At 38.8% G+C, this 15165-nt stretch overlaps 1 protein-coding gene across 5 annotated transcripts; it reads right to left on the bottom strand.

Annotated features, from left to right (window-relative positions):
• Positions 1-125: 125 nt before the first annotated feature.
• aftphb (aftiphilin b) lies at positions 126-14778 on the bottom strand. 5 transcript variants are annotated; one of them, XM_004553456.5, is made up of 11 exons: positions 14459-14778; positions 14278-14335; positions 11697-13180; positions 11338-11504; positions 10704-10830; positions 10522-10578; positions 10185-10307; positions 10016-10076; positions 4380-4466; positions 3719-3842; positions 126-3620 (listed from the first exon to the last, which is right to left on the bottom strand). In XM_004553456.5, exons 3-11 carry the CDS (start codon positions 13143-13145, stop codon positions 3482-3484), a joined length of 2334 nt encoding a protein of 777 aa, XP_004553513.2. In that variant the 5' UTR covers positions 13146-13180; positions 14278-14335; positions 14459-14778; the 3' UTR covers positions 126-3481. The 5 variants fall into 5 exon arrangements, with proteins under 5 accessions (XP_004553513.2, XP_004553515.2, XP_004553512.2 ...); XM_004553458.4 differs by lacking the exon at positions 14278-14335 and having other exon boundaries at positions 11697-12760; positions 12875-13180; XM_004553455.4 differs by lacking the exon at positions 14278-14335.
• Positions 14779-15165: the final 387 nt, after the last annotated feature.

Below are 15165 nucleotides of genomic sequence, written 5' to 3'. Positions count from 1 at the left end.
ATTTATTTCAACTTTTATTTTATTTTTTTTAATTTCATATCATCAACCTACATACAGTTAAAGAAGGAAGGAAAAACACAATCACACAAATAATTACTGTGTCACAAACCATCTACATATTGTGCACGCATGAAGTTGTGGTTAGAAGTTTACGTACTGCATAGCATACTTCTTTAATGACTTTAAAAAAAAAACAATAATTAGATGCAGTTATTTATTCGGTCCAGTTTTGATGTGTGTTTTAGGTCATTGTCATGAACCTAACCTGGAGTACCCAGCTGTGTTCTGGCTTTAACTATCTAGCTTCTGTCTAACTACTACTATCTTTGCAAGAATGTGGAGGTGGTCCTACTCCTTTATTATTCCATCCACTTTCTGCAATGTACCACAATTACTGACAGCAAAATAGCACCAGAGAATGATGCTAGCATCACCATGCTTAAGAGCTGGTACAGTGTTCTTAGATTTGAAAGCATCATCTTTGCCCCTCCACACATACCCTCTGTTATTGTGACCAAGTAGCTCAGTTTCTGACACTGGTCTTCCAGCAGTTTCCAGTTCCTTGGAATTTCTCATTGTTCTGAGTGTTGGCCAGTGAGTGCTGTCAAACAAATTCTTTTTATGCTGCCAAAGACAAACTACAGTTATAGTCAATCATAATCACCAATGCGAAGTTAGTAATGAAATGAAACTGCAGAACCTTAACTTTTAAAATATTTGAGTGTATATATATATTTGAGCCTGCATGTGCACTTGTGATCTTGTGTGGATTAGAGAAAATCCAAAATAAATTCAGATTAGTGTTTTTTGAACAAAGAAAGATGTATGCTGTACAATCGTTCCATCCTGGGAAATGAACAGTTCAAAATTACTAAGAAATTCAGGCCCATGATGAGCGTTCCACTTCTGACCACAACTATATTTATAAATGGCTGCACACAATCCATGTATCGTATACAAATGTATTAATTTAGAATTACCCTCCCACGCTTCCAGACATATTTTTATTTAGTATAGGAAAAAGGAGAGAACAAATTCCTTTTAGCTTATTTGATTAGTTTCTGATAACACTTACAATCCCTCTTTTCACATTATAATCATGGCAAAAAGAAAGTACACCATCTTTCAATTCACAGGTTTTACAAATCAGGACATAATAAAAATAATCTGATCCTTAGCAGGCCTCAAAATTAGGAAAATTAAACCTCTGACAATCAACTAAATGACAGATATGACACATTTTGCTAAATGACACATATTACAATGTGCAGTGTGTGTAGGTGTTAAGATTTGGATTTGCTTTGCAGCCACGGGCCCTGGGCTTCTTGCGGTTACTGACTCGACCATGAACTCCTCTGCATACCAAATTATTCAAGAATCAAATGTAAGGCCATCTGTCTCATAGATAAAGCTTGGTCAAAACTGGTTCATACAACAGGACAGGACCTTAATATAACCTGAACCTCAATGGGCTGAAGCAACACTGTAACAGAGAGTAGGGTAAAATTCCTCTGCAAGAGACAAGTCATACAGAAAACGATTACTTTAAGTTGTTGTTGCTAAAGGAGGCTCCATAAACTATTAATTTATGGGGTGTACTTAATTTTTCATAAACTGCTTCTGAAAGAGATGTAAATAGACTCTTCATTAGACAGAACCTTTGCAAAACAGCTTGTGCAGACTTCCGAAGTACTGAGTACTTCAGCTGATATCTTCAATACCTCGCTGGAGAAATGTGCCAGCCTGCTTTAAGGCCTCCACCATTTTTCTGTTTCCCAAAAACAATTAAAATTCGCCTTGATGACTACAGTCCTGTTGCTTTGACCTCATTAGTAATGAAAATGTTTGAGGATGTTGTGTTGTCACATTTCAAACCCATCATTGACCCCCTCCTGGATCCCTTGCACTAAAGTTATGCTTTCAACACCATCATCCCAGCTCTACGTCTCTCCAGGCTGAATGCACCTGCTCCCACCTACACTGGGATTAGTGACTTCCTGTTTGACAGAAGGCTGCTTGTGAGATCAGGCAGGCCCATTTCAGATTCAAAGAAGGTGTTCTTACTTTGACTGTCATGACTGTACATAAACCCTTCGTTTTATTGTAAAATGACTATAGGAAGCAGCTGTTTGTTTCACAGGAATGTGCGCAAGTGGACAACAAGCTTGTCACGGCAGTATTTCAGGACAATGTTTTTATACTCCAAAGCACCTCAGTAACATAAAATCACTGGAAACAAACAAATGAACAACAATAATGCTAAATATTTTCTAAAATAGTCAGGAACATGTAGCCTATTAGTTTGTGGACATCATAAAACATAAAAACAAAAAATCAGCCAGGAGCAGGAAACAGGAAAAAAAATATTATCATCAAAGAAATCTCAAATACTTTCGTGACTTGAATATGGAAACACATGTATGGCATCCTAATACTAAAACAGACATAACAGAATACTGTAACTGGCATGAAGCAAAACTTTGTAATAGAGGAAGAAAAATGAAAAAGTGAAAACAAAAGTGACCTTGCTAAAGCTGAAATTAAAGAAACAAAAAAATTGTTTGAAATGTATATTTCTTTAAAAAGGCCACATTACATAATCACATTCTTTCTGTCTTTTATATGATTTGTCTGTTATAGCCTTACATTAAAATAACCGTGAGTCGTTTTTAGGTAAAAATAACAACATACATATAAAAATATCCATTTCGACTGACATGTTTCCTGTAACAGACTAAATAAATCTGGGTAAAAGGGACGTTAAACCAAACTAAATCACAACACTGCACATTGAGGAGAATAATACTTTCACACACTGTACTGTTGCTGCTGATCTTCCGCAGTGCAGTTTGCAGTTTGCAGTTTAGTATGCTTTGAAATTTGAATATCCTCATATGTGAGGATATTTTTTTACTCACAACTTTCACCCTAAAAGCAGAGGATAGCCAGCAGGTGGAGTATTTTTACTAAAGCAGGAAAATCAACCTCTCGTTTCCCAATAAGTCTCTATGATTTCATGTGACCTCACATGTAGTAGTATACCTATTCTATACCTCTTCAAACAGCCCGTGTTGAATCAGCTACATACATGGGAAAGCAGGCCAAGGCCAAGTGAAAGATTAAAGGGTTTTCTCATTTCTCTAATTTATGCCTTCTCATGTCCCCTGTTCTTCCTCCTGTCTCAGTTCCTAAAATGCATCTGCAGGTCTTGCTACAAGAAGCTACAATCGAGGATGCACAGGTATGTCCTTTGTCCTCTTTTATGCACTGAAGTGTTTCACTTGCAGTGTATAAAAGAGTTTTGCAGACAGCTGGAATAAACAGTGGAAAGAGAACTCTGCACACAAGCAACCATATCACAATGTGTTTAAAATGATCAGTTGTGTTATCAAATGTTCTGAACTCTTCTATCTGTGTGTGTTTAACAAAAATATCTCAAATTTTCACAATCCAGTTTGTTGTAAATATAAATAATGTGTTGTCATTTTGGAGAAGTGCATGCTTTGGGTAGGAGCACGCTTGGGAACATGAGGACCTTGGCCTGCATGAAAGACAAGTTAGGAAGCACAGCGATCACCCTGGAAGCCTCTTCACTCAGCTCTTCACTCGGCAGGAATTTTCTGTCAGAGAGCACACGCAACCAAACAGTAACAGTTAAACTGGCTTTGAATTATTTCAATTTAAAACAAAAAACAGATCATATATCAGATTCACTGACCTCACTGAAATGCTCGTCTTCTCTGCGGAGGACATCAGGCGATTCAAAGTGTCCTCTAGGTGGCTGCTGTTAGTGTTGATTTCCAGCTTGCTGATGGTCAACTCATACAGCTCTGGATCAATTCCTTTACACAAAAGTGTTTCGTTATAACAAGACATACACCACAAGCAGCATTGAAGGCAGGGGTGGGCAAATAATTTTCCCAAGTTCCCAAATGAAATTGGGATTGTTGTGGGTGGATGCATTAAAAAGCTTATAAAGAGATGAGCCCACTCCCAACCAGTCGTGGCAGATGGCTGCCCCTCTTTGTGTCTGGTTCTGCTGAAGGTTTCTTCCTGTTAAAATTAAGTTTTTCCTTCCCACTGTCAGTAAAGTGCTTGCTGATAGGGTGTCTAATTGTTGGGGTTTCTCTGTATTATTGTAGGATCTTTACCTTATAACATTGAGAAGACTGTTGTTGTGATTTGGCATTATATAAATAACATTGAATTAAATACATAAGATTAATATTGAGCAGAATTGAGTTCAGCTTAATGGTCTGGCCTTCCACAACAGTCCCAGTTTCTAATGTGGCCTCTTGAGAAAAGTATTTGTCCACCCCTGATCTAGGCTCATTTCTGTATTGCTCTAAGTATCACAATTGAAAGGTGTAGTTATTTACCTGGAGGGGGACTCTGGCTTTGGGTGCTACTGCTGGACCTGCTCTCATCCTCAGGACCAAAGTAATCCAGACTGAGAGCAGAACAGTCTGTGCTAGCATAAGGGAGAAAGAAGAAGAGGTCTGAAGCTTTGTCTTTTTATCAGGACAGTCAAAGGAAATGGGTACAATCATTAAGGTAAATAAAAGAACCTCAATGGCATGTGGTGTCAGCAGTTTTGCTTGTTAGAAGTTATCTACATGTACTCTCCATGACTTGGAGTGTACACTTGGAAGGCAAGTATATGTATATTGGTATGTTAGTTTAAGTTTAAATCAGTGTTTTGGAGCCTGCTGTGGTGGAAGTCTTTAAGTGTGTTTCACTGAGAACACCCAGTGGTGTTGTGTACTGTAGTGAAACCTTTTTCACAGAAGACATACTGTGACTTGTCACAACAGGAATGTAACAAGGGCTTAGTTACCATAAGTCACATCAAATCATGTGCCACAAGAAATCCTCTAACTTTATACTTTATACTTAATGTGTCCATGATATTTTTTGTGTAAATAAAGAGCAGAGGTTTTTTTGGGCACACTAAGTTATATGTTAGAGCCATATTACCAGATGAAGAATAAATATAACCAGCAGTGAAAATTTGACTTTAGACTCAAATTGAGGCATTATTGTTCAGTCATGTTGTCATTTGTAATGCCTGTTAATGTTAAAGTAAAACTGTACTGACAAAACCAGTCACAACCAGGAGGCTGCCACTTCACTGCAATGAAGAAGGTTAAACAGTAGAGGTCAGCAGAAACACACCGCTAAAGTTGGGTTTATTTTAGTCCGTTTCCCTTTTAAGTTTTATATGTGATTATTGTGTGTAATACTAGTGAATGGTAATGCTAAAAGGTTCTAGCTTAAAGATGAAATAGAATAATCGAATCAAATTAGTAGTCTTTTGTACTAATTGATGAGGATTGCCTCCTCCTGAAGACTCTGGTGGATTTGTCCTTATAAGGTCATGAAATAAAACCTTGTCATTTGTAGTTAAAAAATGACCCCAAGTTCTGATTTTTTTCCATTTTTGTGTGCAACTGAAGTAGTCTTAAAGGTCAATTAATACCAACTAACCTTGTGTAAACACACACAAACACACACACACACACAGTCTGACTAGACAACCACACCTGATTACTACCAGTCCTAACTAAAAATAACTTAGAGATTTTCAGAAGCGCAGAGTCAGTTAAATGACCTTTCAGCAACACAATAATCCTAAATCCAAAGAAATTCTGAAGAACTTAAGAAGAAAGTGATAAATACATCAGTCTGGGATGGGTTACAAAGCTATTTTTGAGGCCAGTTCATGTAAACCCTTGCAGACACATGGCCTCCAGATCCACAACGACACATTATCAATAAATAAAGACTTTCCAGGACGGCTCATCCGGGAAGTCATAAAAAAAAAAAAAAATAGAAGTCAGCAGAAACACATCTAAAGAGAAAGATGTAAGAAACTGTGCACAGTGGGCAAAAATGAGACCCATGGAAGAGTGTAGACGTTATAGCATCTTTTGAAGAAAACTAAGGCTTATACAGACTCTGCTAAGACATACTCTACTGGACTCAGACATTTTGGGTCAATGTTTTAAAGAATGATTAGGATGAACTTTTTGTAAGAGAAAAAGTGTCACACCTGGTATAAACCAGACTCAGAATTCAACAAATTGGATGCTTTACAAAGAGTCAAGCGTGGAAGTGTTAGTGTTGTGAATGCTGTTGGTGCCAGTTGGCAGAGAGAAACTTGATATTGACCAAAAATCTTGTAGAGCAAAAAGTAGTTGCGGCTGCTCCTGAAGGGTCACCACAACAGGTGGATCTGCTTTGTTACGTTTCGGTGTTGTCAGTGTTTTGTTTTTTGCGTGACTGTCATGTATTTCCTGTTTTACTTTGAAAGTCTGTGTTATCTTAGTGTGTTCAGTTTACTTTTCCTTGTCTCGTCAGGTCTAATTTGCCCCAGCTGTGTTTCCCTCCTGTGGTCCATTCCCTGATTGCTCCTTCTATGTATTTAAGCCTTGTGTTTCAGGATGTCATGGTCGCGATCTCCCCCCCCCCGTGTTGTAAATAAATAGTTTGTTATAAATAGTTGTGAATGGGTTTGTCAATGCTTTCGTTATGGGATATTTTCGTTTTGGGATTTTGGTGGAGAGCCTTCGTGGTTTTATTTTCCTTATTTCTGTTTTTCTACGTTGCACCCCGGTTGCCTAGGCCGGGGTGTAAGAGCTTGGATTCTCCTAACGCACCCCTCCCATTTATCTGGGCTTGAAACCAGATCGATGATTACGCTAGCATGTCTGGGGGCTCTTGCCAAAAATCCCAGAACTCAGTTTCGAGTGCAAGGGCAACCCTGGTGAGACAATGATCTAAACATAACAGTAAACAAAACACTTCCAAGAAGTTCACTTCTAAATGGCTCATGAATTGAATAAAATTCCATTTTAGTGTGAGCTAGTTTGAGGTTGGACTTGAACCCCACTGAGATGCGGTGGGAAGATCTGAAAAGAACCATTAGGCCTCAAAACCAGCCCCCTAAATGTGGCTGCACCAAAGCACAAAGCATTTGGTTGTACGTGTTCTAAAGGTGGCACAATTGGCTATTAAATTCAGACACGATTTCTTATTACTTATAAAGTAATCGCGTCTCTGAATCACATTACAGAATTACAGAATCATTCCTCAAAAGGCTCAACACAATCATTTAGTGCTAACTGAATGTTTTTATGTAAAATCTTGTTTGACTATCTGACAGTTTGGAACACAAAAATGACAAAATGTAAATTGGATGGAGGTTAAAAAAAGTCTCTGCTTTTTGGACTTTTACATTTGTCTTGCAAAAAAAAAAAAAAAAAAAAAAAAAAAAAATCAATAAATAAATAGAAAAGCCATGCAAATGGTTAAGCTTTGAGTAATGTAACTCTAGTCAACCACTGAGAAGAGTGGTTTTATCACAAAGTGATAAAAGAGTGAAAACATGAAGAGAAGAGAAGACAAACCAAGCAGAAAGGATCAACCGATTTATTTCAGTATTTACAACTATTTCCCTCTACTCTGATAGCAGTGCATTAATTCTCAATTTGAGCAGTAAATCTGAATAAATTAAGAGGAAAAAAAGTTTTTTGTCACTGTAGGTCCAAACATTATTTCACTATTTGGGAGAAAAAAAAAAGCACTCATTAGAAAATGCTTAGCAAAAGGCACAACTCATTATTTAAAAAAAAAAAAAAAAGAAAAAAAAAAGTGTGTGTTTACAGGAATAGTGCAGAAACATGTTTGATTGATAATGAAACACTGAAAAGCACTCAAAACCCGTTTTCTCAAAATAAAGCAAATTGGAATCAAACACTGCCACACAGAACGATCAGATCTAGAATCAAGTGCAAAAAAACTAAAAGAAAAACAAAGAATTAAGTATTAACTGACGACATAAAAATCACACCTGCAAGCTTTAACTGTGACTCCTCCTTTGCAATTTTAATTATGAAAGCCTGCTTTCTATTAGGACAGTAATCCCACAAATTAAATTTATCCCAAAATTGGCTTCATATCTAACAGAAATAAATAAATAATAAATTACAGAACAGACGACACACAGTTACATAAAATGATGTACAATAATAAGATTGCATCCTGCATCTTCTTGTATTAATAGATTTGTTCTTGCAAACTAGTAATGTGTTTTGACTTTCTTTCTGCACTCAGCACCACTTACACCCTGCACACTGCCCTCTGCTGTGCAAGCTTCATTATTACAACTTTAATCTTTGTTCTGCCCTATGTTTAGTCTTCTATGTGTTGCCGATCTAAAAATAAAATAAAATAAAAAATTACAAATAAATGAAAACAAACAAAACTGAACTCAGATGATCGGGAGACGTAAAATCTCTTTTCGTACAGTTGCCTGAGGACCTGCAGACTGAAATCATCCAGATTTGAGCAAGAACATTACTGCTCAAGTCCAGGAAATGGATGTAGTAGCTGCTCAGTGCCATCCTTAGTTATATACATGTATATATCAATAAACACCATCAAAAAAGATGCTATGTTTCATGCTACAAATTAGAAATGGATTTTATATTTTAGTTAGTAGTCACAATTCACATTTTTAGGTTAGTAAGCTATGCTTTCAGCCACGCTGCATGTCATACATGGAAAACAAACTCTTTGTTAGAATTATTTAGCACACTTTATTTTACCTTTACCCTCTTAAACATTTGCAGCAGCAAAATGATTTGCGTGGCAAAGTTTGTGTATACTGCTGTTTTACAGCAATGACAGAGCTATATCTTTTTTAGTGTGTTGGTTTGAATCCATGTCGCATTAAGTTATGAAAGAACCAGATGGGATTTTCCTACCTGCCCTTTTGTTTTTTTGTTTGTGGTCTCATCAAAAAGTTCTGCAATTCAATTGACAAATTCAAATTAACAAAAAACAAAGAACTAAAAACAAACAAACAAACAAACAAAAAAATACAACAACAAAAAAACCCAAAAAACTGCACCCCAGCAATACTTGGCTGAAGTCCCCTTCAAGATCATCTCCTTAATCTTTGCTTTCAAAAAGTTTGATGTTCATTATGAAATTAGGCAGTCATGCTTGAAGTGATCCAGATGTGCACAGGGAGATTACACTGAAGGGGAGATTGGCCATATTTTAATCTAATTTGCGTTTTTCTGTGGACTCTTGGAACCTTTTTTTTTTTTTTAAATCATACTTTTTGATCAAAGAGAATATTTAATAATTTTTAATTTATAACTCACGATTTTTGGAATTTAGGATGAATACAAACGTTCATTTGAAAACTGCAAAAACATAAAACTGAACAGTACAATAAGTTATGATTCTCATTGACTTGATAAAACATTCCTGAGCAAAAAAATAAATAAATAAGTATACTGGTATAGATTATTCTTTTTTAATTTGTCTTTACTAGAAATGTCTAATGGCTGACTTACAGTAATTCTGGCAACAGGTTGACGATATTAGTACTAAGGACCTGGGAGTTTGACCCCCACAATAGCCAAAAATTAAAAGAGACCAAAAAAAAAAAAAAAAAAAAAAGATCCTTTAGAAGAACAAATCTGTTGATTATTCAGAGTGCACGTTATTTTCATGCTCAGTGAGTAAACCACAAAACAGAAATGAAACAGGTTAGTATGCACATCATGTCTTCAATAGGCTTCTTACACATCAGGTGTGAGTTCATTAGAAATTTTCCATAAATAAATTAGACTGAGATCATTTTTTTCCTCAACAGGACAACAGGTAAATACAACAGGTGAAGAAAAAGAGCAAAAAGGGAGATCAGCACAGTGTTTCCCCTGTTTTTGGTCATGATTTCAAAATACTGGATGATTGTTATTCTTGAGAGGAAATTATTATTAAAGGAAAATATTATATTTTGATGACATGTTGTGATCCCGTATTACTGCAAAGTGCCTTAAGGGGAAACACAGTAAATTCAAAGAGAAAAAGCACATGCTGTGAAGATAGTGAGAAGCCCAGAGTTAAATCTTAACAAAAGGTTTGGTTTGATAATAGAAGCCATGACTGGTAGTCTACTTCCGACCCCAGAAATGTGGGGCTCGGTGAGGGGACGTACCGTCCTGAGAGCTGCTAAGGCCACGACCGCTCCAGTCCAGCTGGCTGGAAGGGAGCTCCTCCTGCCACGACACAAAATTGACCTTCTTTAGTGGCATTTTAAGTTATTCCATTCAAGTGTAATGCTTTGTGATTTTGTTTAATGAGTCAAATCAAACAGACAAGTTTACCTGCGCTGAATGTGTTGAGGGGCCCGGTATATCCCGGGGCCCTGGAGGTGCTTGTGCTGTAACAGCTGTGCTTCCTGAAGAGCAGGCAGCTGGCACGGCATCTTTGGTTGGCTCAAGCATTCCCTGAAAGTGACAGAAACTGATATTCCAGCTGGGAAACACTGAATAAAGATACATAAAGAGCAACCGGTCCCACAGGGAAGCGACAAAGCCCAGTATGCTTTAGTACTACTGAATCTGTCCTCAATTCACAGACAATCAGACAAGACACAGTTTGTCTGATCTCCTACCACACACACCAGTGAAGTTTATTCACATTTACTGCAGCAAGACTCACCAGACTGGATGCAAAAGCAGGCACAGTCACAGACTGCTTATTCCTCCCAGTGAACACCTTGGAATTGGGAATGAGCAAGTGTTAGGAACACTATAGCATTGGAAGATACCAAGAGAATTTTTGGTCCATTTTAGCAGCAGTTTAAGCCATGTAATGGAAAATGCTACTGATGCCTAACTCACAACGTTTCTTGTGTCCACGCCAAGACAACTGAGCAGAGTCCTGTTAGTATGGGAGCCCCCCCATTGAAACTGGAGCCCAACTGCATTGTGGACATCCTGATGTGGCCTCAATATCTCCTGCTGAATCCTGGAAGGTCAGAAGAAAATTTAAAAGCAGCTAAGATTTTGAGAAGTTATTACTTTATCTGCTATATCAAGGAATGAAATTCTAAAATGTTAAAGATACCACTACAAATTGAAAAATTTATGCACTAATGTGATTAGTGCAAACTAATCGTATAGGGTACATCTTCAGACCAGATTTCTATTAACCCATTCATGCATGAATTATGACAACCTCAATCAGGATTTTTTTCTTAAATATTTTTATTCATCTTTAGGCAAAAAAGATTTTTGAACTTTATTTTTAAACTATTTTTCAAATAGTTTTTGACATGTCCACAAACATCACCTTTGGAGTGGGTGGCAGGGTATGGAGTGACACATCAGTGTCCAATGTAGTGGTTTATGTGCACATAAAAAAAACCCCAAGAAATCACAGAAAATTAACCAATCCTAAGCCTGAGGGGAAGTTGACAGACTAGCTGATGGCTTTCCAGATTGGTTAAGCCATAATTCAGGAGTTTCTCCTCACCGCTGAGCACTGCTGGGGACTGGTACCTCCTCCCCACTCTCAGAGAGATGCTCAGCTTGAAGCAAAGCACTGAGGCCAACCAGCTCCTTCTCATCTTCCACAGCTGGAACCACTACCTTTGGGAAACTGGCTTGAAGGATTTCCTGGACACGACAGGGCAGTGAATCCTGGTCAGATAGGAATATAAGATGGTTCATTTTTAAACTAGAATTTCAGAAATATCTATTTATCTTTTTAAAACATTAATATGCCTTTAAATAGCTTAAATTCTTTTTAAAAATTGGTAACATTTAATAATAAAAACAGACAACCGATAATGTAAGCAGAAGTTTAGGTTTTTAAATAAAATTAACTTCTACCTGAGAGCTGTTTCTTCTTGTTCCTTCCACTCTGTCCTGCTTATTCTTTTCCTCATCGTCTACATCAGTCTGCAGGCTGCTGACTGGTGCTCTGAACTGTCTCCAACTTCTTCCATCCTCTGCACTCTGGTCATTGAATTCCGCCCACGACCCCTCTTCATCCTCCTGCGTGGGCGCCGAGCAGAAATCTGCAAAGCTGTCACTCGGTGGGAGATTTCCCAGAATCTGCACCCCTGCATCAGCTGTTTGAAGATCTTCTTGAGGTCTGTGATGCTCAAAACTGCTGTCAGTAAAGTCAGCAAATCTGTCTTGCAAATTTGTTCCAGATTGTGACTGTTTGGAGGTAGCAGAATTTTCCTGAGTCGGATATTCGTAGTGATGAATGTCCCTGTCTGACTCAGTCTGGTTGAGGTTTGTCACATTACTGTTTCCAAAAGAGTCAGAATGTCTGCAGTTTCCCAGGTCTTCATCTTCATCAAACTGGTCCCAATCAGTTTGATCATCTTGAGAAGCAAGGGATGAAACATTTGGTTCCAAATCTGCAGAAGCAACCTCAAATGACAAATCATCACTGAAGGATGCCAAGTCCTCTGACATAGGCTCATGCATACTACATGTTTGAAAGATTTCTTCTGCATCTCCATCGTCCTGTACCTCAGAGGTTTGAAGAGAATTAAAGCTATTCCTCCTTTCCCTCTGACTATCCCAAGGCTTATCTAGCTCCTCCTCTTCAGAAGGAAAACTCCAATTTCCTGTAGCTTCCTGAGGCTGATGATGGACCTGAGATGGTTGCACAAGTGCTGCATCTCTTTTCTCCCTGATCTCAGTGCAGATGTTTTGTTTTTCTTTGTGTGCACAGTGATATCTGGGCTCAGATTCCATAATAAAATCCTCTCCTGATTCATGTATTTGTTCACTAAAGGTGCTGTTTGTCCCTTTTACTCTCGCATCCTCCTGCTCTGTGTTAGCCAGTGGAGAGAAGCCACAACACCAGGGGTGTCCCGTCTGCTTTGTAAACACAGTGAAATCAGCAAACCCCGTTTCCTCCACAGGAGACCGACCACCTACAGAAGAAGTATGGGCCCCAGAGTTATGTTCACTTTCAGCAAATCCATTTGTGAGGTGCAAAGAAGGTTCAGCATTATAATCCTCCTGTCCTACATCCATCTGAGCCTTACCAGACTCCAGCTTCACTTCGGATGTAGGCTGGGATTGTTCACCTGCGCAATTAGAGCTGCAACTGGGTTGATGGGTGGCTGGTTCTGAGGTTGGAGAAGGAGGTCTGAAACTAGAAGGTGACTCAGTTGCATCAGCAAAATTAAGAGAGGAGCAGGACATCCCGACAGAAAAGTCCTTAAACTCATCCTCCTCTGATGCCACCTCCCCATCACCATCATCATCCATCAGAGGCAAGGAAGAGGAGTGCAAGGGTATGATGTTGGGTTCCATGGGTTCTCCTTGCAGGACCCAAAGGACTCATGCACCTGGTAGAAGAAAGTGCACACAATCAGAAAAGAAGGATAAAAAAAAAAAAACAACAGCTTCTGGGAATAATTTCAGTGTTAAAGTTATTTGCTTAATAATTTATACTTAAAGGTTATTTTTGGATAAAGCTTATATTTTCGTCTGGATCAAATGACCCTGAACCCTTGTTGGGGGGGGGGGGGGGGGGGGGGGGGGGGGGGGGGGCCTTTCCATGATGCACTGAGCATTTCTTCCTTAATCATTTCTTTTCACTCTTTACTGCATTCAATCACTAGTAGTTATTAAACTCTGGCTCCTTCTACCGTACTCTCTTTTCTCCCATCTCTGCTCTCTTCCTTTGCTGGTCACGGCAGATCGCTCTTCCTCCCTGTGCCTTTTTCTACCAGAGGTTTTTTCCTGTTAAGAGGGACTTTTTCATTCCCACAGTCACCAAGTACTTGCTCATAGGGGGTTTTCCGATTGTTGGGCTTTTCTTTGTAATACTGTAGTGTCTCTCACCGATTAAATATTCCAATAATAAAAATGTGCTGGAAATAAGCAGGCCACGTCCCCTTTAAATATGAATATTTTTTTTACCTTTTAAAAAAAAGTTTTATTTTTATTTTATTAGCCTGGCTCACCTGAGATCAAAATAGCAGGCAGGTGGAACAAAAGACCAACTGAAATAAATTTGGCACAGCCCTGTGATCGTTGATTTCCACACTTGTGTACATGGGACTGCTGGCATTCTGCAGAGTTAAATAATGAGGAACTTGCACATAATGTACACAATGAGCAATCTGATTTCCTCATTTCAAATATCACCTTCTTTCATTTGATCTATAAAACCACCTGCATGACTCTCCACCTGGTTCTGATCCTAAGACGCAAGAGAGGCCAGCGCTGCCCCGGACAGTAAGCCGATACGGGAAACAATATCCGCAGCTTTGTGCTACTTAGATGAACAGCACAAACCCGAAGTCTTAGCCCTACGGGGTCACAGATAAGCTCTTAACGCAAAAAACAAATGAACTGGAGTCTATTCTGGTTCATTCTATTTAACAAATGTGATCATGTGAACTCTGTGCGTGTTTCTGTATTGAACAAGTTAACGCACGCCTTTTGTGGGCGAAAACAAGCACCGCCGTCCTGCCATTTTCTCCAGCCTCTTCATCCTGGACAGACAGACAGGTGTCATCGTGGCATGACGTGAACAGCTGAATGTAGAGTCATGTAAACGCAAACTGTTCACGAAACTCGCTAATTAGGTAGCACTGATGCAAAGAGAGCTTACTCACCAATAAATAATGGGGTTAAAATAAGGTAGTTCCCAAACGGCATTCCGCTGTCCTGTTACCGACACAGAAGCTGATTAGCTGACATGGCCAGCGGCTAGCTCATGTAGCCGCTGTCTGATGCTAGCTGTCCGTCAGAATCAGCCAGACAGTGACAGGCCGTTTAACGAGCAATCCCAGCTCTTTATTTATCACCTCTCGTTCACTTCGCCTGTCTGTCAACGGTGCAGCCCTTCTCCATCCTCTCGCGGTCTCCGTAGGCGTCACCTGGGATGCTAAAAGTACTAAGATGTCACACTCTACTCCATCCACAGTGAAGGGAGTAACTCAAGGTCAGCGTCACAGATGGGGAAAGGGATGCCTCTTCAAATAGACGATCTTCGTTGAAGAATATCGCCTCCTACTGGAGGAAATTTATTCCTAAATTGCCTTTTTTTAACCTCCACTTTGTTACTGTCACTGTAAACAAACGAATGAACAAACTATGTTTCATGGATCTAAGTTAGCATCCTCAGGTTTGCAACTGTGGGAAATATATTCTTCCTGGTGTTTATCATGTTTTTTCACCTGTATCAGGTTATCTGTCCATAGGAGTTGCCCTTATCTCATATCCTACAGTACAAAGGCTTAGATCATTTATGGAAATGTGTGCTTTATCACTGTCTATAATTATTCTTTTTTACTGTGCAAACATTCAAAGCAAACACATA

The sequence above is a fragment of the Maylandia zebra genome, linkage group LG13, assembly GCF_041146795.1.
Source record: "Maylandia zebra isolate NMK-2024a linkage group LG13, Mzebra_GT3a, whole genome shotgun sequence".
NCBI classification, from domain to species: domain Eukaryota; kingdom Metazoa; phylum Chordata; class Actinopteri; order Cichliformes; family Cichlidae; genus Maylandia; species Maylandia zebra.
Note: the sequence above shows the minus strand (reverse complement) of the source record. Positions and strands in the feature narration are given on the sequence as shown.